This window comes from Carettochelys insculpta, chromosome 13, assembly GCF_033958435.1.
Source record: "Carettochelys insculpta isolate YL-2023 chromosome 13, ASM3395843v1, whole genome shotgun sequence".
NCBI classification, from domain to species: Eukaryota; Metazoa; Chordata; order Testudines; family Carettochelyidae; genus Carettochelys; species Carettochelys insculpta.
The window spans coordinates 21,051,930-21,073,546 of NC_134149.1; the positions used below are offsets into that span (position 1 = coordinate 21,051,930).

Sequence of the window (21,617 nt, forward strand, 5' to 3'; positions counted from 1 at the left end):
TGAGCAAGAAGATATTCATCTTTTTTGATGGTGAGTGAGGGTAGGACTGTGTTGAATTAGACCAGTTTTGTAAATAACCTATGAAATTCTATGTCTTATTCAACCAAAAAAATTCCCAAGTTTCAGAATTCAAAACTGCTTTTGGATGAAGATCAGGTTTCACGTCATAGTGTTTCAGTGTGACTTGTTTGAGTGGAAAAAAGGTGGCTTGAGAAGTGGAACCTAATCAGGTGTGCCTTAAAAAATCATTTTCAGAGGAGATTAGAACTCATACCTCATACTCAGCCTCTGTGCTGACTTGAAGCATTGGGTCTTTGCACAACAATGTAGAAGGTAACTTTAAAAATACTGACTCTAATACCTTCCATTTTATCTTTTTCTCCCTGTACCGTTTTTATCTCTGAACACAGGGGCCTGTCTGTATAGCCTACCCTAACGCTTATCTATTAAATACTGATCTGAATTTCCACACCTGAGACATGGGTTGTAGAAGGGAGTTTATTTCCATTTTATGCATCCAGTATTCACAGGAAAATTGGAGAATTTCCAATCTGTTTCCAGTGACATTCAGATGGATTCTTGTGAAAAAACAAAATAATAAACTTTATGCTATATTTTTTGTTGTGGGGGATTAAATTAAAACAACATTAATTGACCATTTGATCATTCGGTGGGTTTCATCTGCAAAATCATGCCATCAATTTTAAGATAAGAGAAATAATAATGTAAATATTTATAAACATGCAAGAACAAAAAAGACTGATGTTCACATTCATTTCTGTAACTTCTCCACTTTGCTCTTGGGGGTTGTATGTTTCATTGCTTACTTCAGTGGCTCACAACTTAGTGACTTCATTAGAAATTTTTTATGTAATCTATTGTAAAACTAGCCAAATACCTGGATGAGTTGATGTACTCCCTGGAAGACCTCTGCGTATCGCAGGGTCATGCATATTCAGGGTTCAGAACCACAGGCATAGTGTACTCAAAGATGGCTACTGGGTAGCATATACTAATTTACTTTGCACTAATTAAAATATATATTATTTTCCTAATAGTCTAAATGGGCTTCCTGTGATTATGATGAAGTTCATGAATGAGGAAGAGACCCCTGGATTTGTCTGTAGCAAATTCTCATGGGCATACAGTGCCATCACTTTAATGTGTAACAAAGCAAGGTTTAGAAAAATATTAGACATGTTTATGTTGCAGCATCAGCATAAAATTTTATTGAAAATGTGCATCTTTCATTTATTTCATGTAATGGTATCTGTCCATAGAGGCGTTCTCAACTCCAGTATTCCAAAATGGCCCAGATAAAAATGGATTCAATCTGGGTTTTGTAAAGAATCTTCAGCAAGTGTTTGGAGAAGAGAAGAGGCTGTGGTTACTACCCATTGTATCCAGGTACGTGGTAATCAAAACATTGGAAAAAAGGCCCTTACCATGAAACTGAGGGCCAAATCATGGTTCCTGGCTCATACTGAGTGTCAGCCAGCTGTGTATTGTGGAATTCTGCAAGGGTCAAGAAGAACTGGTGTCTTCCCATCTAGAGTGTGAGAGATGGCTGGGGGATCACTCTTAAGCAACAGCTTCTGTAACCTCATTGCTATGCCTCCACCTTCACTAACTGAGAGATGGTTAGGCAGTTGTAGACACCTCCCCCAGATAACATCCTTGCCTTGTCTCTTAAGACTTCCTGTTAGCAGTTTCATTCACCCATGTTATAGAGCACAGCATGCTATTGTACAGTGGTCCGCACCTTCTCTGAATGAGTGAGAGTGTCTGCCTCTCTCTCTGTAAAGTCTAGACCAATAATAATTAACCATCAATTTCAATAAATGAATGGGCTAAATTCAACTCCATTTGAGTTATACCAGGAATTAGTTTGGACTGTCATCTTTATCCCTCTGATCTTTTGCAAGAATTCAAGACCAAAGTCACTTTAAAAAGTGGTCTGTGAGCTTCTGTCAAAACAAGGTTTCAAAATTAAACCTAGGGTTTCACAGAACTTAGTCTTTTAAACTAATTTCTTGAAATTCAGGGATTTGGTGTGGGTTTAAGTCAAACCTAAAACATGCAGTAAACTTTCATTTAATTCTTCAGCTGAAGCAAATACGAATTAGCTTATTTCTGTGTTTGTCTTCCCAGTCAGGGTGATGGACATTCCTTCCCAATGAGAACATTGTGTGAATCACAAAATCCACTGCTAGCAAACGAAGAGCAGTGGGGAGACGATGGATTGGATGAAGAGAACCATGGTAAGATAACACAAAAGGAAATGTAACTGTTTTGAACTAAAGTAACTGTTGGGTGGATTCAAAACTAGTCATTCAGAACCTTCTATGATAGCCGTTCTTACGGAAAAGCACATCAGCTCTTTGACAGCTCTGACTTGGTTAGTGAACACAGAAAACAAATATAAGACCCAGGTTTGAAATGAGTTTAGTTTTGCAGGAGGTGCTCTGCTCCTACAAATAATTGGACTTGGAGATCTTCTCCCTGAAGTTGCAAGCAGCAGTGGTGACTTTCCCCCATCAAGCTATCTGATGGCTCCCACAAATGAAATAGATGTGTAAATGCTACTTTTTATACCATGTACACAATTAAGCTGTATCCATGTTGGCTCTGGGATGTTAGACAGAGAAGTGGGTGAAGTAATAACTTTCATTGGACCACCTTCTGAGCTCTGTGTGGCTTGAAAGCTTGTCACACCAACGGCAGTTACTCCAGTAACAGATATTACCTCACCCACTATTTGTGGGACATGAAACTGTGCATGTACAATGAGAAGTTTTATCTAGTACACCCAGTGTGTTTGCACATGCATATTTCATCAATGTGAATCAGAGTTAGTAAGGATGTCCAGTTGTGCTTTGCCTCAAAGTAAAACTACAACATTGGATTGTACCTAAACAAACCTGTCCATGTTGTTATAATTGGTGTTAATGACATGTATGTGCCTACAGCAATTGTAGGTGAAATGGCTTGTTAGTAATGGTAGTCCATCGATCCAATGATGACAGATCTGTGCAGATCATCTGTTATTGATGATATGATGATTTGCACAGGACCTGTGCATGAAAGCTTTTTAAGTGGTACAGCCATTGCATGGGAGCAATCCCACTCTCTCGACCTTGGAAGCCAGGCACCAGTGGTACGTAGAATCGTCACGACTGGTAACTTCTTTGGTTGCAGTGGATGGCCTTGACGTCTTTCATGCCTTGTCAAGCCCTTCACTTTCCACAAAGCATTGCAGAACTGCCTTCTTGGCCGTTGCATCTAAATGATCTCTTCCACCCAGTCCTCCGGAACTGACTTCGCATGCTGGGTAGGCACATCCCTAGGCTTGTTAGTGCAACAATTATAATTTCAGATTAATTGAAAATTAATTTTGGATTAATGGAAATAAGACTTGATAGACCTCTAAAACATATATGTACACTATTTATGCTATAGTGTTCCTATGAAATAGCCCCTCCCAGTATGTCCAACCACTCTGTCTGTGTCTGGTTAAGATCAGTTTGAAAATAATGTAGAGCTTCTGTCTATTGAATCCCAGTGGGGGTTTTTTCCTTTTTTTCCCCCACTTTTCAACCCCCAAAGTTTAGCCTTTCTATATGATGATAAGCATCAATACATCCATATGCCCTGTAAAGCTCCATGCCCTCCAAGTTTTATGATTCCAAAATATTGTCACTTGCGTGTCATGAGGCAGGTGCTTTGTGTGTGGGACAAGATTAGCCACATGCATATGAGTTAAAAAAAAATAGCAATAAAGACCTTGAGATTCCATCCTGGCATGAAAGCTGAGCAGATTTCTATGTAAAGAATGGAATTGATTTCTTTCTATAGGAGTGGTGAAAGTATAATCAACGGTGCTCTAATCATAACTTGTGAATTAAGCAAGAACAGATGAAGAGCCTACTAATGGATGTTTAATGCTGTATAGACCAGGCTTTCATTAGGAGCTCAGCTTTGGTATCGGGTTAACATTCCAGACTTAGGACAATTCTTACTGAAGTTCATTTTCAGAAAGACCCTTTTAGTCATTTTGGACAGTGTATGTTTGGGGAAGCAATGGCTTTGTTTAAAAAATAAAGCACTTACAGGTTTTTATACACGTGTGCTGTCTTGTACAGAATATGGAAAAAGAGCTAGAGGGAAAATGGCCCAGTGTTAGGGCCTAGGATCCACAATCAGTAATTTGCTCTGCCACAAACTTCTTGTCTGACCTTGGGCAAGTCACTTACCCTCTGTGTTCCTTAGTTCTTCCTTTGTAAAGTGAAGATGATTGAACTGTCTTTCCTCACAGGGATGTTGGAAGGGTAAATATGTTAGACTGTCAAGTACTTCGAGATCTACTGATGAAAATTGCAATGTAAAATCTGAGTATTATTATTCATATTTGACTCTGCAGCTTTACTGTTCCCTGGTGTAATGTTAGCTTGTGTTAAAGTGTAACGTTAGCTTGTGTTAAAGCTTTATTGTGGAGGGGATGTAAATAAATAGAACCTTGCCCAAGGCACATGTCAGACACTCCAGGATTTCGTGAACAGGGCTGAAGAGGTTCATTTCAACATTGGTTCAGATAAGTGACTTCAAGTGGCCTTTGTACATCTTTTCAGAAAAAAGTCTGCTTCTGCTCAGATGCATAAATTTTAGTGCAGCTAACTGCAGCGAATCAGACTCACGTGGTGGTACACTGCTGAGGGCCTGTTAAAAATAACTTTTTTTTTTAATTGTCACAAATAATACACAGAAAAATATCAGTAACTCCCTTCAAGAGTGGTTCCCCATCTCCACCACCTTTTACATAGTATATTGCAATGCTTCTCAGCAAGGGGTATGTGTACCCTTGAGGGTACACCGAGGTCTTCCAGTGGGTACAGTAACTCATCTAGATATTTGCCTAGTTTTACAACAGGCTACGTAAAAACAACTAGTAAAGTCAATATGATCTAAAAATTCATCCAGACAATGACTTGTTTCTACTGCTTCATATGCCTTACACTGAAATGTGAGAACAGTCTCCCACAACAGTCTTGCCCATAACTTAAAGTATGGATTGGATACATGGACTATAAGATGGACAGGCGGTTGGCTTGACTGTCCGGCCCAATGGGTTGTGGTCAATGGCTCAATATCTGAATGGCAGTCGATTTCAAGTAGAATGCCCCAAGGCTTTGTTCTGAGGCCAGTGTTGTTCACTATCTTTTAATAATGACCTGGATGAGGGACTGGATTGCACCCTCAGCAAGTTTGCAGATGACACCAAGCTAGGGGAGAGTAGAGATAGGATCCAGAATAACCTGGATAAATTGGAGGATTGGGCCAAAAGAAATCTGATGCAGTTCAACAAGGAGAAGTGTAGAGTCCTGCACTTGGGACAGAAGAATCCCAAGCCTTGTTATAGGCTGGGGACCAACTGGCTAAGCAGCAGTACAGTGGAAAAGGACTCAAGGATTATGGTGGATGAAAGGCTGGATATGAGTAAACATTGTGCCCTTGTAGCCAAGGAGGCTAGCAGCATATTGGGATGCATTCACAGGAGCATTTCAAGCAGATCTAGAGAAGTTGTTGTTCCCCTCTATTTGGCACTGGTGAGGCCACATCTGGAGTAGTATGTCCAGTTTTGGGCCCCCCCAGTATAAAAAGGATGTGGATGTGCTGGTGCTGGTTCAGCAGACGGCAATGAAAATGATTAAGGGGCTGAAGCACATGGCCTATGAGGAGAGGATGAGGTATTTGGGGTTATTTAGTTTGCAGAAGAGAAGACTGAGGGGTGATTTTAATAGCAGCCTTCAACTTCCTGAAGGGGAGCTCTAAAGAGGATGGAAAGAAACTGTTCTCAGTGGTGACAGACAGCAGAATAAGAAGCAATGGTCTGAAATTACACAAGGAGTAGGCTGGATGTTAGGAAAAACTACTTCACCAGGAGGGTGGTGAAGCACTGGAATGCGTTGCCTAGAGAGGTGTTGGAATCTCCATCCCTAGACGTTTTTAAATCCCAGCTTGACAAAGTCCTGTCTGGGATTACTTAGTGGGGGGTTTATCCTGCTTAAAGCAAGGGGCTAGACTTGATGACCTCTTGAGGTCCATTCCGGTGCTATGATTCTGTTACAGTTTGTTTATTTGGTAACATTGTAGAAAGTCAGCAAGTTGTCAGTAGTAATCTTCTGGGATATTTTTGCAAGTAAGGTTTTTAAGTGAGGTGTAACTTGGTAGAATGCAAAACAGATATGACTCCTGAAAAGGGTACAGTAATCTGGAAAGGTTGAATGGCACTTGTTTCAGGGCCTCAGATTACTTTAGGACCATGTTTCTCAACTGGGGGTATGTGTACTGGAGGGCTATGTGAGAGAAGTCTGAGGGTGTGTACAATTTTTTTAAAGGGGGTACTTTGTGGAAAAGAAAAGTTGAGAAACACTGGTAAAACGGACTCTGAATAAAGTCTGCTTAGCTCTCTAAATATGAGCATGAACATACATAAAATTAAGATTAGCTTTTGCCAAGTCAGCTCTCAAACGCTGAGTTTCGAGCCTTTACACTGAATTTTTATGATTATAGTGCTCATAAAATGATCAGTGACCTATGCTAGGCTCTTTCCCCGTGAAAAAAATGGCGTGTGATCATCTTGCACTGAAACTTTGTGAAGTGTTGTTCAGCACCAGTAGGAAGGGACATTTTTGCTTAATTTCATGGCCAGAGGGTTTTAAAATGGGACAGTTTCACATGTTTACAGTTGAAACTTCAGGGTGTTGAAACTGCAGGCCCTGACTTAAAAGGGGCTGTGGGGAGATGTAAGGCTGTTGTGGGGTAGTAACAACTTGGCTCCCTGCATCTCCCCTGTACCGCTGGGGGTTCTTGGCTGCCAGTCCTGGCTGGGCTGGGAGGAGATCCCCTCTTCCCTTTCACAGTTGCTGTTTTTATGGTAGGTGGGGAGTGTGCGAGATCAGACCCACCTCTGGGTACCTCCCCAGGCTGCTGGAAGCGCCATGACTGCACTACCTTCTGAGTCCAGCTGACGCCAGTGAGGGAGCCTTCTGCATTGCCTTCAGAGCTTACTGCAGCCAGAGGAGGTAGTTGAAGGTTGGCCTGATCTCCCCCAACTCCCCCTAAGAGCAGCCATGTAGGGGAAGAAGAAGTCTTGACCCTCCCTAACCTGGCAGCCTAGCAGCTGGAACCTGGTGTCACAGACACCCCTGCTGGCGCACTCCCAGTCCTGCTCCTCCTCCTTTCCAAGAGCTAGCGACACAGGGAGGTCTGATTTCACAGTCTGTGGTGGGATTCTCCTGGCTGTGAATTTGTAGGTCCTTACCCATTGGACTCTCATTCCTTCGTAGAACTCAAAATCTAAGCTAAGGTTATCACAGAGTTAAAGATCAAAATGGAGGAGATCCCCCAAAACTGGGTGCATTGTGCAGCTCAGTATGCTAGGAGTTAGATCCTCAGTCATTAGAGCTGGAAGGTTAGTGCCTTGCTTGTTTTGTGAGTGGTGAGCTCTATGGCTACACTACATTCCCCTTTTGCAAGAGGAATGCAAATGAGCAAGATTGAAAATGCAAATGAAGTGCTGATTTACAAATCTTATTCCTCATTTGCATAATTTCACGATTGCAATTCTGGAAGAGACTTTTCTGAAAGGAAAAACAGCTGTATAACTGGGGTTCCTTTGGGGGAAAAACCCTGCTTTCTAAAGAACCCTTCATCCTCTTTTGTTTCAGAAGAAGTGTTCTTTCAAAAACAGGGTTTTTTCCCCATAAGGACCCCATCTACACGGCTGTTTTTGCTTTCAGAAAAGTCTCTTCTGGAAACACGATTGCACAAGATTATGCAAATGAGGTGCGAGATTTGTAAATCAGTGCTTCATTTGCCTTTTCGATCTCCCTCATTTGCATTCCTCCTCTGAAAGGGGAATGTCATGTACCCATAGTCTTTGGTTTTAATTCATGCTCTTCGTAAGTTATCCAAATAAAGCTTTGTCTTGGGTCTGTAAATCAAAGTCTTTTTTTGTAAAGACCTGTGTGCCTGACAGTACTGTTTTAGAGGCACAGGTGCCTCCACAGCAGAATAGAGTTGCTTGAATTAGAAAGTGCATGGAGTACACAGCCATCCACCATTCTCCCAAAAGAGCAAATCCTCTCTCCCAGTACCAAGACTGAGTAATTAGTGGAGTACTATAGTCATGGTTATACCAGCATACTGCCCAGGATGGTCTTGTCCGCTCCCAGTTTCCCATACACTGTGCTGAAGGGAGCATAAAAAAGCTCCACATCATGCAATGATGCTCAAATCTAGTCTCCATGCGGCTGAACTGCATCAGGTCCACGATGCCTCTGGCTCTCCATGACAACTGGAGTCAGTATTTACCTTGTAACGGATAGTTGAAAGGTTGTTGTTGGATGAGCAGCCTTCAGCCCTGGAGTATTTCCATCTCTTGAGAGGCATGTTTTCTCCAGACTTTGAACTGTTGCACCACTTCCCGTTAATGTAGATAGCAAATGTCTGTATGCTAATAGCTGCTAATGATACTAATATGTTTGTGAGGAAGAGATGAGAAGAGATAGTGAGGCTTTGTTCTTGCTTTTCTCCTCATTGCTTAAGACACTAATTGACTAGTGCCAAAGTTAGAGCTCATAGAACATGTACATCCAGCTACTTTGATCAGGCGATCTTAGAAAATGGAACTCCTAGTTACACCAAAAGCAGAATGATTTCTCTCCTGATGTATTTAAGTAGTTTTCCTCCCCTCTTAGAACTTGTCCAGCTCTCACCTGAGAGTGCTCGTGCACCTGCACCTTATGAGAGAAGTATTAAGAGCTGTTCTCGTAATCAGTCCCTCCTCTAGGCAAATGCAGAGGAGGAAATGACAAGCCACAGAGATTTAAAAAAAGAATGCTTGCACAAGTGTTGCTGGATAATGTTCTTCTTTTTTCCCCTCAAGATTGTCTGTGCTGTGATTGATTTTTCTGTACATATACAAAGCAAATGCACAGCATAATCTTAAAGCCAAAACCAAAAATTGCAAATTAAAATCCATGTTAGGTGGGAATTAGGAGACTTGTGAGTACAAGATATGCCTTACTGAAATTCGGGGGCGGGGAACACCATCACCTGCACTAGAATATTTATGGAAGCAAATATTCTGTTGCAGTTATCCTCACTAAGATTGTGCCCTTCTCAGTTTGAAATGGGCGTTGACTTTTTCTCTGACATTTTTCTGTGTAGCTTTGCGAAGGATTGCAGCATTTCAGTTAGAATGAAAAGCATTGAACTTTTTAGTCAATGAGAAACCAAGAATACCCATTTCTAAATGCACTTTAATTCTAAATTATGATATTTTTAAGATTTTGTTAATACTGTCCTTTATTCACAAACACATTATCTCTCTAATCTGTCTAGTCGGGAAGTTTCCTCAAATGATGTGGTGGCAGATTATTTTATAATCTTTTAATTGTTTTCTAAAAATTCATCTGGAAATTACTTAATGACCGAACCCTGAGTTCATTGGTGCAGTGCATGCTTGGATTGTTTGCCCTAATACAGGTTGAACCACTCTCATCTGGCACCTGCGGGACTGACCGGTGTCAGATTAGAGAATTTGCCGGACCATGGGAGGTCAATATTTTCTGGCCCATTACCAACACTTCCACTGCTTACTGGGCTCTTAGAAGACATTTACGGGGAAATTACAGCTAAACAGCTGCCCAGAATACTGGTGTCTGTAAACAAACTTTGTGGGACCATGGGAAACTTCACCACACCCATGATAAGAGGTCATCCGGCTAACTAAAATCATGCCAGATTATGGAGTTTGCCCAAGAAGAGAGCTCTGGATTAGAGAGGTTTAATCTGTAGAACCAAGATAATGCAGTGAACATCTTGTTAATAGCTGTGTAGTATATGATACTAACACTAATACTAATACTGAATTACTAATAGTATTATTAAATACTAATTACACATGTAATTTAAATGTACCTTTCAAGGTAAGTTAAAATTCTAGGTCTACTTACTCAAAGGTAGTACTTGGAATCAGTAAATTTGGCAGCATGATCATATGGGGCGTTCCTGCTGAAATGATCAGTATCTGTCATCTTCTATTAAAGTACATCTTTCCAGCATATGGCAGACTGTGCTATAGTCTATGTAAGAGTTGGAAGCTGATGAACACTGATTATCACATAACATTTCAAATGTTTGAAGGCATCTGATTAAAAATTTAAATATTGCTCACTAGATATACTGTCAAAACAAAAAAGCAGTCAAGTAGCACTTTAAAGACTAACAAAATAATTTATTAGGTGAGCTTCCGTGGGACAGACCCACTTCTTCAGACCATAGCCATACCAGAACAGACTCAATATTTAAGGCACAGAGAACCAAAATTAGTAATCAAGGTTGACAAATCAGAAAAAAATTATCAAGGTGAGCAAATCGGAGAGTAGAGGGACAGAAGTGGGGGGGGGGAGTTGGCTTAATGTAATTCTTGGGTCCTCCCCTCTTTTGACCCTCTACTCTCTGATTTGCTCACCTTGATAATTTTTTTCTGATTTGTCAACTTGGATTACTATTTTTGGTTCTCTGTGCCTTAAATATTGAGTTTGTTCTGATATGGCTATGGTCTGAAGATGTGGGTCTGTCCCACGAAAGCTTACCTAATAAATTATTTTGTTAGTCTTTAAAGTGCTACTGGTCTGCTTTTTTGTTTTGATAGTATATAGACTAGCATGGCTTTCTCTCTGTTACTAGAAATACTGTATGTATGAGAACGAAACTGACTGCAGTTGAGGAAGTTACTGTAGTTCCTGACCTAGAGAAATGAAATAAAGAGAAACTTCCCTGTCCTGAGAAATCATTGGTTAATTTGTATAAATTCTTGAAACAAAGTAAATCTTTTCATTGTAGAGATTAATTTTCAATCCGTGCAGATATATTAGAAACTAGTCAAATGTCTAAAATAGGCAGGTTCGCTCAGATGCTATGGTGTTGAATACAGTAGGGTTGCAACATTCACAAGGGTTCAGTGTTTGTCTGTGGGATGGAAAGAGGAGAGCTGTGAAAGAATTTTCCTTATCAAACATCCCCTCACAGAGAGAACTCACCTGGAAAACCTTAAAGATCATTGACTAAAGGTCTGCTCTATTCTTATCTTGCATTTAGCCATCAGGGACTGTAGAACTGACACATCATTTTAAATCTACACGGCTCAGGGAAAAAGCACGGGAGAGCCAAAGGACAGTAAAATTCAGCATTTTCTGGTGCCCTGATTATTTCAGTCATGGGGGAAACCTCAAAATGCAAGCTTTGTGCACAGCTTGCACCTTGGGCAAGTCACTTTACCTCCTTGTACTTCTTTCCCTGCCTGTAAAGTAGGGATTGTAAATTGCTTTGAAATCCATGGATATGTAGTGTTATAGTAGTAATATCTTGCTCTCAAGTAAGACTAAGTATTGTCATTTGTATTGGTATCTGTCAGTTAGCAAGAAAGTGCCTTGGATTTTACTTTTTGTTCTTCCTCTGAACCATAGGTGTAAACTGCTGTCAGACCTGCTGCCAGAACCATGGACCATTTCTTTCTTTCCTCTGCTATATTCAGTAGTTTGGGACTCATGTCGAACCTCATATTGTACTCTCTGAGGGGTAGCCATGTTAATCTGTAGCTACACAAATAATAAAAAGTCCTGTAGCACCTTAGAGACTAACAAATTTGAGGACGTGGGTTTTACCCACAAAAGCTCAGAACCTAATACATTTGTTAGTCTCTAAGGTGCTACAGAACTGCTTGTTCCTCGTATTCTGCTGTGTTGCGCCTGCCTCCGCTGTGATTTGCCTTGAACCTTTGTATGTCCATATTCATATGAGGATTTTATTTTGCATGTAAAGGTGCTATAAGAATGAACCGTAATTTGCCTAAAATTTTTCTGATAATTTTCAGTACTACCATACCAATAAAATTATCAGTCATTCTTCAGGGAGCTCTAAAAACATATCACCTGCTATATTACGTTTACTCAAGTGAGCCCTTTCCATGTGATAGAAGGCAGTGAATGTATTTGAGACACAACTGATATTGCTTTGCAGTCTCTCACTTTCTTTCCATCTCTTTCTTTCCTATTGATAGACCAACACCTAAAGTGCTATAGTAACTGTGTATTTGGATTACATCTCATGCAATAGCATCATGAAGTATAATTTTCTGACTAGTTGGACCTGAAACATGCCATTAAACTTGGAAGATCTTCAGTTGTCAAAGTGGCTGTTAAAGCCTGTGTCATGGATTGTGAATCTGATGATGTCAATAAATGAATTCTTAGGTTAGAACTCAGCAGGGGATGGATGTCTGATTTGTTTAAAATGCTGTTTAAAAATTATGACATTCAATAGCTAAAGGTGTATTTGGAGCATAAGGATGACCAGATTACTATTCTATTTATCTCTAACCATTTTGTTTTCAATTTTATAGGTTACCATGAAGGTTCATCTCTTGCCATAGAAATGGAAACATAGCCGTTTGCAAATCTGATGGTACAAAAGTCTCTAGACAGGTCAGCGTTTTATTTTCAAGTGACTCAAGTGACAGTCTGGCTCTGATATTAGACTTCTTCTAATGCCTTGCCATTTCACCTATTTGTCTGTTTCTGCTCCTGTAAACTAGGATAATAATGCCCGATAAGGACCCTGAGGATGAATTATAGCATGTTTGTACAGAGCTTTGAATAGAAGTATGTGAGATAAGGTAATGGAGGTTGGAGTTTGAGGGGATTTAATTTTTATTTTTTCAATCTCTCTATGGTGCATAAATGTCCAAGGATTGTCAGTGCAGAGCACGGAGTGGTACATAGTGTATTTTCTCTTCTCATTCAGCGATGCAGAAAATAAATTTTCTACAACTCTGGCCTATTTGTGAGCACTAAGAGAGCCCATAAAAGCTCCCCTCCATTTACACACCCCAGAAGGGTGCTGAAAAGCATTTAACTTGTAGGTAAAGACCAAACAGTTTTGAGGTATGTGGTGAAGTGTAGCTGGGCAGTGTATCCCATAAAACTTAATCACACCTCTCTCCCTTAAGTGACCACAGGCATGAAGATCTATTTTATGTACTTCCAAAAGTGGCAGGAGGGGTCTGTGGAATAGGGAAGGAATTGGGATTAGAAATTCCTTTTATGCACCCAAGACTAAATTAAAGTAGCTTACAGTGTTCAAGTCAGCAGTGACTCTCCCATCTGGATTTGCCTCACCATGAAGGAGCACGGGTATAGCAGCAGATGGCATTGACTGGGAGAGGAGTCGAGTCGTGTGTGTCAGAACAGCAATGACCCATCAATTCAGCTCCTATACATTCTGGCCTTCACTGTGTTAGAAGATTCCCTGTCATAGCTACATTCAGTTATGAACTACGTCCTCTTCAAGTCTCTGTAAAAGAACCATGCAATGAAGCAGCACTGACCTAGAAGACAGAGATCTACTTCTCTTTGTGTTCTGTAGGTAGGGCAGCTGGTAGACAGAGGGCAGTTAATCCTTACTTTGCTCAACATGTTGAGCAATTGTAAACTCTGTGCTACTGCAGCATAATCTACAACCCAGCGCAGTGCTTCAAAGAGGTTTAAGGCCAGAATCCACATCTCTGAGTGACATAGTTATACCAACTTAACACTGAGTGTTGACAGCTCAGTGCTGGGGGGAGAACTTCTCCATTCAGCATAGCTACTGCCTCTCAGGAAAGTGGATTTGCTGTGGAGACAGCGTAGCAACATCTTCACTGAAGTTCTACAGCTGCATTGTGATAATGTAGTACATGAATACAAGCCCTCAGATTACATTGTTTGAATATACATCCACTCACTTCTGGGGGGGAACACTGCTAGCCCTGCAGGACAATGCTACCAGCCAGGGCAGGAAATTTTGTGAATCTTGTTAGCTATTGAAAGCCACTTGCTGGTTTATACGCATTGAATGTGCCACTGAGGCACCAGTGTTTCCTCTGTCGGTATGGTTTAAAATAAAGAATACTGAACCCTGCATAAAGAGTGAAGCAGACTGGTGTCAACAATGCTTAGTTTAATTTTCTTGTTTCTTTTCATTTCAGCTTCCTTCTCAGGAGTCAGCATCTTCTATTTGCACATGCTTCAGAACTGAAGGAAAAGGATCGTCAGGATAAGAAAACATCATGAAGTATTGTCTGATTGGAATTGTAACACGTTCGACTGATTGTCCAAAATATTGGCTGGGCAGATCTTTCAGGGCTTTTCAAGTTCAGGGTGTTTTAAAGTTTATGTTTGACTGGAGCAGATTCATAGAGAATGGGCCAGGACAGACTGGCATGAATCATTCCCTTTTAATAGATAATATATATGTGTAAATAATTTTATCTGGAATAGGTGAAAGTGTTGGTGTCAGTACATTTCCAAGGGCCTTTCCACTGCTGCAAACATCAGGCACTCTAACTCTCAGAATAGTTCAAGCCTTTATATTCCCTGGCAGGCTGTTTGTCTTGGGTTTGATGCTTCAGCATTTACTTGTGGGTGAGTAAAATTGACGCATAAATGAACAGACTTTCTTAAGTACTATTCAGTGTGAGTCAGGTTTGCCAAATCAGGGCCTAAACTGGTGGAATCCTTTGTATGTATATACAATGTATATTTACTTTTGCAACTGTGTACATGCATAAAATACCTGCTCATGCTAGCATAATCAATGTTAAAGGATATGCGAAGGCCACTAATGAGTTCGTCTAGAAATGTGTCATCCTCAGTAGGACTTTAAGGTTTATCAGCCTTAAAGCACAGCCTTGTAGCAGTTACTCGAATGGTAAAGGGAATCATAGACAGTATAATGACTTAATTGAATTTCTAGGCCTAAAGTATGGAACTCTAATGTTCAGACAGAGCACATTCTTCTTCCCCTTCCCATTGAGAGACGTGTTTACAAAAGTTTTTAGTCACTGTTTTCAGTACCATAAGCATTGAATGTATGGCTCCAGCAGCAGTGATTGGAGCCCAGCCTCAGCTAAGATGGTTTTAGCCTTATAATGCTGGATAAGGCAGTTGATCTATTTTATTAGTTCAAACTTCTGCCTGATTAAATGTATTACCTGGCGTTTTAAAGCTTTTCCAGCATCACGCTGTGGTCAGATTTTCCAGTTACTTTGTGATCCTTTGCACAGCATTGTTCTAGACTTTTTTAAACTAGTTTTGCAATCAAGAATTTAATTCTAGCTAATGGAATTGGGAGTTTGGTTTGTAGATGTTACGCAGGTCTTAGATCTAAGTCTTAATTTTCTCTTTCCACCTGTACCATTCATGCTTGGTAGCTCCATCATCATCCATGTTGGAAGTTAGATGCTTGTTTCTTAATAATCATGGACAATATTATTGTTAGTCTTTACGCTTAGTTCATAAGATCAATCATGTTTATTATATGCCATTTTAGATACAGCTTTTTATGTAGTATCAGTCTTTACTTTCTGGTTGACAGTCCCTGAAACACCACGTGTGGATGTGATGAGAAACTGCTTGAGGACAGTGACAAAGGCCTTGTCTACAGAACAGGCTTTTTTCCCCTGAGGTTTTTCTTGCCGCTATGAGAGGAGGATTCACCAGTAGTAGCAGCAACTGGAAATTGGAGGGAAAAGAACCTCATGGAGATGACACTCCTATTATCTTCTGTCAGATATAAACCACTGCTTTTGGAAGAGACCTTATACTTGGGTGTTTCATCTCTGTATTTAAATTCTGGAGCTGGTAACTGAACTCTTGCTTTCATCAGCAACCTGTTTTACAAACACACAATTTAACTTCTATAAACTGGGGGCTGTGGGACTTCAGAGTACATCCATACCTTAATGAAGGTTCCTCTCTCATCTCTTTTTTTGTGTGTGCTAGCTAATTAATTTTTACATGTTACAACTGTTAGGACAGCTCTTTTGATAGCTGTTCTGTTATCACATGGCTCCTGCGCAGCATGAAATTTTTTGTCAAATTTAAATCTGCCTATCTTTAGTTTAAGCCCATTACATCTTCTAATCTAATTACATCAGTACTTCTAATACATCCTTGGTCAACTTCTGTTAAGACTTGCTCCTTTCATTACATTATTTTTGAGAAATATTAAGGGAAGATAGCAGTGATATCAAAGTAATTACCTAATCTTATGCAAAATGTGTTTAAAGGGAGATTTTTCAAAGAGAGAAATGGCAGTTAAGTTTCTAACTCCATTGAAAATCAGTGCCTTTTTAACATCTCCTAAATTACTAGGAATTTTTAAAATGCTGGGTGTATAAAAAATGTAGATAAGGATTGAAGCAGGAAGATGCCATATTGTCTATTACAGGTTGAACCTCTCTAATTCAGAACTCTCTCCACCAGCAAACTCCATAATCTGGCGTGATTTTTGTTAGCCGGATGACCACTTGTCATGGGTGTGGTGAAGTTTCCCATGGTCCCATAAAGTTTGTTTACAGCCACCAGTCTTGGCTCTCAGTGTTCTGTGATGTCATTTAGCTATAATTTACCCCTAAATGTTTTCTAAAAGTTCAGTAAGCAGTGGAAGTGTTGGTAATGTGTTAGGAAATACTGATCTGCCATGGTCCAGCAAATTCTCTTGTCCGGCACTGGTCAGGTCCTGAGGGTGCTGGACAAGAGAGGTTCAACCTGTAGCTTGATTATGTCCTTCAAGGCAGGAAGAACAGCTCTGTAGCCAGATCCTCATGGAGTTCCTGGAGTTCTTTTTGGTAGGTTCTTACATCTCTGTTTTTTGTTTACAGCCATCTAATTCTTTCATTTCTTGCCAACGCTAACTGTACAATGGTAGCAGTTATCTACAAGGAACTATAGTAGTTGCTCCTCTTTGCTCATTGGTTGCAGCTCTGACCTTCTTCTCTTGGTAGACATCAAGCTGCTTTTCCAGGAGCAGTTCTCATTAAAATGGCAGGCAGTGTTTACACTGCTGTCCTGTTTAGTTTGAAGTAACTGCAGGTATTGGGCAATATTGTTTTGAAGTGTTCATGGTTAACATACATACGCTGACTTAAAAAAAAAAAAAGTATTCTCTAGCCTGGTCAGGCTGCAGGTTTCCTTTTTAAGGAAACTTTCCAACTATCTCCTGTTCAAAAAGAATTTGTTTCTTAGTGGTTCAAAACACTCGTAGAGGTATCAGAACCTAACATTCACAGCAATCAGTTTTTAACAGGCTCAAAACTAATTTTGCTTAGGGAAAAAAAATAAATGCTTAAGATCAATTAAATGAAGCTGTGACAAATAACGAACAGAACAGGAGTGTCTGAGTAACAGAATAAATCAGTTTCCAAGATAAACCTGCTTTCCCAGAAGAAATGATCATACTATGATTGCAAAGCTAACTTGTGAATGCTGCAGTCCAATACAATTGAGTGGAGTTGTGTCAAAATTTTATATTCCAAGAGGGAAGCTGAGTACAGAAATCAGCATTGAACACAGTTATTTCCAAAAATGAAGGGATACAGTTTGTCTTTATTTCCTTCTCTAGGGACATTCTGCAGCTGCCATCTTCAAGGCTGTGTGTAGATGAATAGCCAAATTATTTTGGAAACCCTAGCACCTCCTGAAATATTTCTACTGAAGTTTCCCTGCTTTGATTGTGTATTGTGACTACACCTAACATCACATATGATGACATACTAAAAAGTGTAACACTTTGTCAGTATTTTTCACAATTCAAAAGGATTCTGTCAGCTTGAAATCTAATTACCATAAAAACTGAGTTAGTTTCCACAGTACCTGTGTAGTTTTGCAGTCAGTTTCCTATTATTTTTTAACATTGTTTTCCCCTTTCTTCCCTGTTGCTGCAGGATAGTTGCATGTGAAAATTAGGGGAAATGCACTATGCACATAATGCTATCAAAAGCACTACATAAATGCACTGAAAAAAAACCAGACTGTTTTTCTAATCATTGTGATTGGTGACAAAAGGAGGTAAAATATTCAGCCAGGAGTGTGATTTTTAATGTTACAATAACCCTTTACATTTAAAGGAAATGTGCATTTTTCCTTCCACTGGTGCTATTTGCTGGGCATATTTTATGCTGTATTACAGAAAGAGACATTTATGTTATGTTATGACAGTCAGTTGTTTCTCTTCTCTTGCCAAGGAAAAGAATGGGCTTCACACCTGTAAACTGAATCCCAGAAAACAGGAGTTAAAGCTCTGTTCAGTGGTCGGAGCACAATCTTAGCAAGTCCCAATGTTTATTTTTCAATGGTGCAAATGCAGTGCAGTAAACCCTCAATTTAATGGACTAATAACGGAGAAAGTGTGTCCATTAATGCCCAAAGTCTGTTATAGCCAAATGGTTGTAACTGTATGATGATGCACTGACCTTCCCAGCCCATCACTCACTCCTGTCCTCTGCCCCATTCTTCCTCTCACACCTCCATCTCTCTCCCAGTTACCAGGAGAGGAGCTGAACGCCAGCCTGGCTCCTTCAACCTCCTGCAGCTCTCAGTGCTGTGGTTCCTCCAGCCCCCAGCTCTGAGCCACCTGCGCGAAGGTAAAGCAAGGCCGCCCCCAGCCTGCCAATGGGCAGCAGCCTCCAACATCATGCCCGCTGCTCAGCGCCATTGCAGGCAGCAGCAGCTGAGTGCTGACATGCTCTACACACACAGGGCTGGGGGAGTTGAACTCCTGCATCCTGCCGCAACCGCCCCCCTACACACACACACACACACGCTGCCTGTCACCCGGCTCCTCTGGCCTTGGTGGCCCCAACAGCCCGAACTATTCCAGCAGCTCCTCCAGCCCCAGTGGCAGTTCTGGTAACTCTCCAGCATTTATTTGAGGGAGTGGGCGCGGGGGGACTGGCAGACAGCGTCTATTATTTCCAAAGTTCATTATATTGAGGTCCATTAAATTGAGGGTTTACTGTACTACTGAAAGGTGCTAAATTGATAGCTCTGCACGCTGTACTACTTAGCCACAATCTGGGCACAGTGCTGTTGGCAGCAATATGAGCTTCCCTGAAGAGAACAGCTCTAGGAGCTACAATAGTTGGCAGCCTGCTTTGAGAAATGAAGGCTTGACTGGACCTAAGTTGCCAGTTAGTGTGATCTGCAGTGGCTTTTTGTGTGTTGGCTTAAAATCACTACATTCAATTTATGTATTTCACCAAATAGCCATCAGAGTATAACTTTTAGTCACAATCCACCTGAACTGAATTCAAACCAGAGACCTAAAGATGAAAAGCTTAACAGGTGCCTAAAGTCTCTTTGGAAATATTAAACACTAAATATTGTTTTCATCAACTTAGCTCAAAGTCTAAAATCCTGGGTATTGAATCCTCCAGGCAAAAGCACATTCTCCTCTCCTCCCAGCTCCAGTTTATACTGATTGTGGTGTTCACATCAGAGAAGAATCATTTATTTGTCCTATCCTCCTCTTCCTTTCTCCCCATAGAAATGACCGTAAACACTTTCTGCAGTGAACCTCACGTGTATACAGAATGCTTGGGGTAGATTTTACTGTAATATGAATCATTCTGCAGACTGCCTGTCTCTGATTAATAAAAATCCAAAATATCACACTGATAATTACGCCGTTACATTCCAGGAAGCCTGCTCTAACAAGCAGGTAGGGCATCATATTTATGTCTGCATAGGGTGTCTTGTGATGGAGCTTCTCCTTGGTCAGTGAATTGCTCTACAAGGAATTAGTGTTTGAAAGCATCTCTGCTCTGCAGTTTGTTTTATAATATGGACGCTTGCTGAATCAGTGTAAGATGCATTTGGAATACAGTAACATTTGTGTTCCTTTAAACAACAAGCCGTACTGTACATTTTTAATAGAATGTACTTGTTGCATGTTGGTGTACTGTAATCAATAAGGACTAGGAAGCTTTCTGTTAGCATGACAGTGTGATGAATGTTTACTTCTCCATGGCCAGAGCTGTGGTTCAGCAAAATCTGTAATGTATTCGTACTGTAGGACTTGTGTACCCTGGCACAGGCTGAAAGCACAATTTTGTACCACTTTCAGGACTAGCTGCATAACGTCTGTAACACAACATGAATGTCCCATGTCAGGAAGTAGGTCCTTTCTATCTAAGTAGGTCCTTTCTAACCATGGTGGGTGGGAGTGTTTGAGATTTTAGAGATTCATTCAGGGAACAACTGCCTTCAGTACACTCAATATGGCCAGCATAGCACAGTTAACATAACTAACTGTTTGACAGAAGTGTTAATAGAACTGATCAGTAATAATTGTAAGCAGGTTAACACTGCTGAACCCTAACCTTTTAGGCCTGAGCCAATGCAAAGTTACACATTTTCTTTTTATGTCTGTGGTACAGTGGTTTGAAACAGATCTACTTGAAAAATGTCTTGTTCTTACTGGTATATTTCAATTGTTCTGCTGCAGAACATTTCAGATTTATGTTTCTCCTCACAAAGCGTTTGCATGGCAGAGTTGCTTTTTCATTAAAACTAATGTTCTGTCAGCAGCTTGGAGGGTGGCAAACAATTCAGATATGGGGCATTAATTATGTACTTCGTCTGATTCTTTCCTCTTTTTATTTCATCTCTATTGTTTCACATTTTTGATAATTTACAGGCCACCAAGATGGTATCAGTTTGTCTATTTTAGTTTTTACAGAAATTCTTATTTCATTTTGTAAAGTCTTCTCATGTATTTTTTTTTCTTTCTGATCACATACAGATTACTTACAAACTGATTATTTTTCAGCCAGCTTCACTTTTTCCTTTAGTTATTCTAGCAGGGAGTGGATGGAAAAAAATTCTTTAGAAATGTTGTGCAGGGTCAGTTATTTGATTATGGGTCTCTGTACATCACCCTTGTTCTTCTGATTTAGGTTTTTGTTCACTGTAGCAAGATCCAATTGTCTATATTTTCTTAAGCTTAAATATATTTTTAAAAATATTTTATTGGTTTCTGGGTACACTTTGGAAGGTACATGTTGAAATTTTAAAAATTGGTTATTGGGGTTTGCTTCTATTGCAGATAAGACCAAAATTACTTTGTCAGAAAAGATACTTTTTAAAGCAGGGGTGAGTGAAGGCAGGGGGTAGGCCCCCTCGAGGTAGGGGTGTGTGTGTGAACATTGATATGGTGGGGGGGGCAGCAATATTGGCTGCTGGGTCTCAGACTCATCTAGCTCATTAGAAATACTGAAATATGTTACCTTTTTATGTACATGTATTCACATTTATATGCAAATTAATAAGGGGTTTTTTTTATATGACCATAACCAAAATTTCCATTTCATAGTTTGGTTTTCATTGGATAGGCGGGGGGGGGGGTAGGCTGTTAATTGAAGGGATGAAAAGTGGGACCAGACATAAAAAGTTTGCTCACCCCTGGTTAAAAGTATTCAGTCTGTATTAGGATTTGAGGTTTGCAGCAGCAACTAGAGTACTGGAAAATTGCACGATGATGTTAAAATACTCAAATGGAGAACAGGGCCATTGTTGCTTTTATTCCAGTTGTATTTAGAAAAAGGCATTTTTTCTGCACTGGGTGACAATATTGAACAGACCAGGTAATGCAAAGGTTTTTGCTACTTGTAACTGGCTTTGCATTTACTTGTGACCAATCCTACAGCTGGACAGACAGAGGTGTCTTTTCCC

At 40.3% G+C, this 21,617-nt stretch overlaps 1 protein-coding gene across 1 annotated transcript in view; it reads left to right on the forward strand.

Moving 5' to 3' along the window:
• Nucleotides 1-15,476, forward strand: part of ZDHHC15 (zDHHC palmitoyltransferase 15) — a 36,564-nt gene extending 21,088 nt beyond the window's left edge. Inside the window, exons 9-12 of the mRNA XM_075007535.1 lie at nt 1,281-1,407; nt 2,152-2,261; nt 12,470-12,551; nt 14,093-15,476. Of these exons, the coding sequence (XP_074863636.1) occupies nt 1,281-1,407; nt 2,152-2,261; nt 12,470-12,513 (281 nt within the window). The 3' untranslated portion in view covers nt 12,514-12,551; nt 14,093-15,476. The remainder of the gene's footprint in view (nt 1-1,280; nt 1,408-2,151; nt 2,262-12,469; nt 12,552-14,092) is intronic.
• The last annotated feature ends 6,141 nt before the right edge of the window (nt 15,477-21,617 follow it).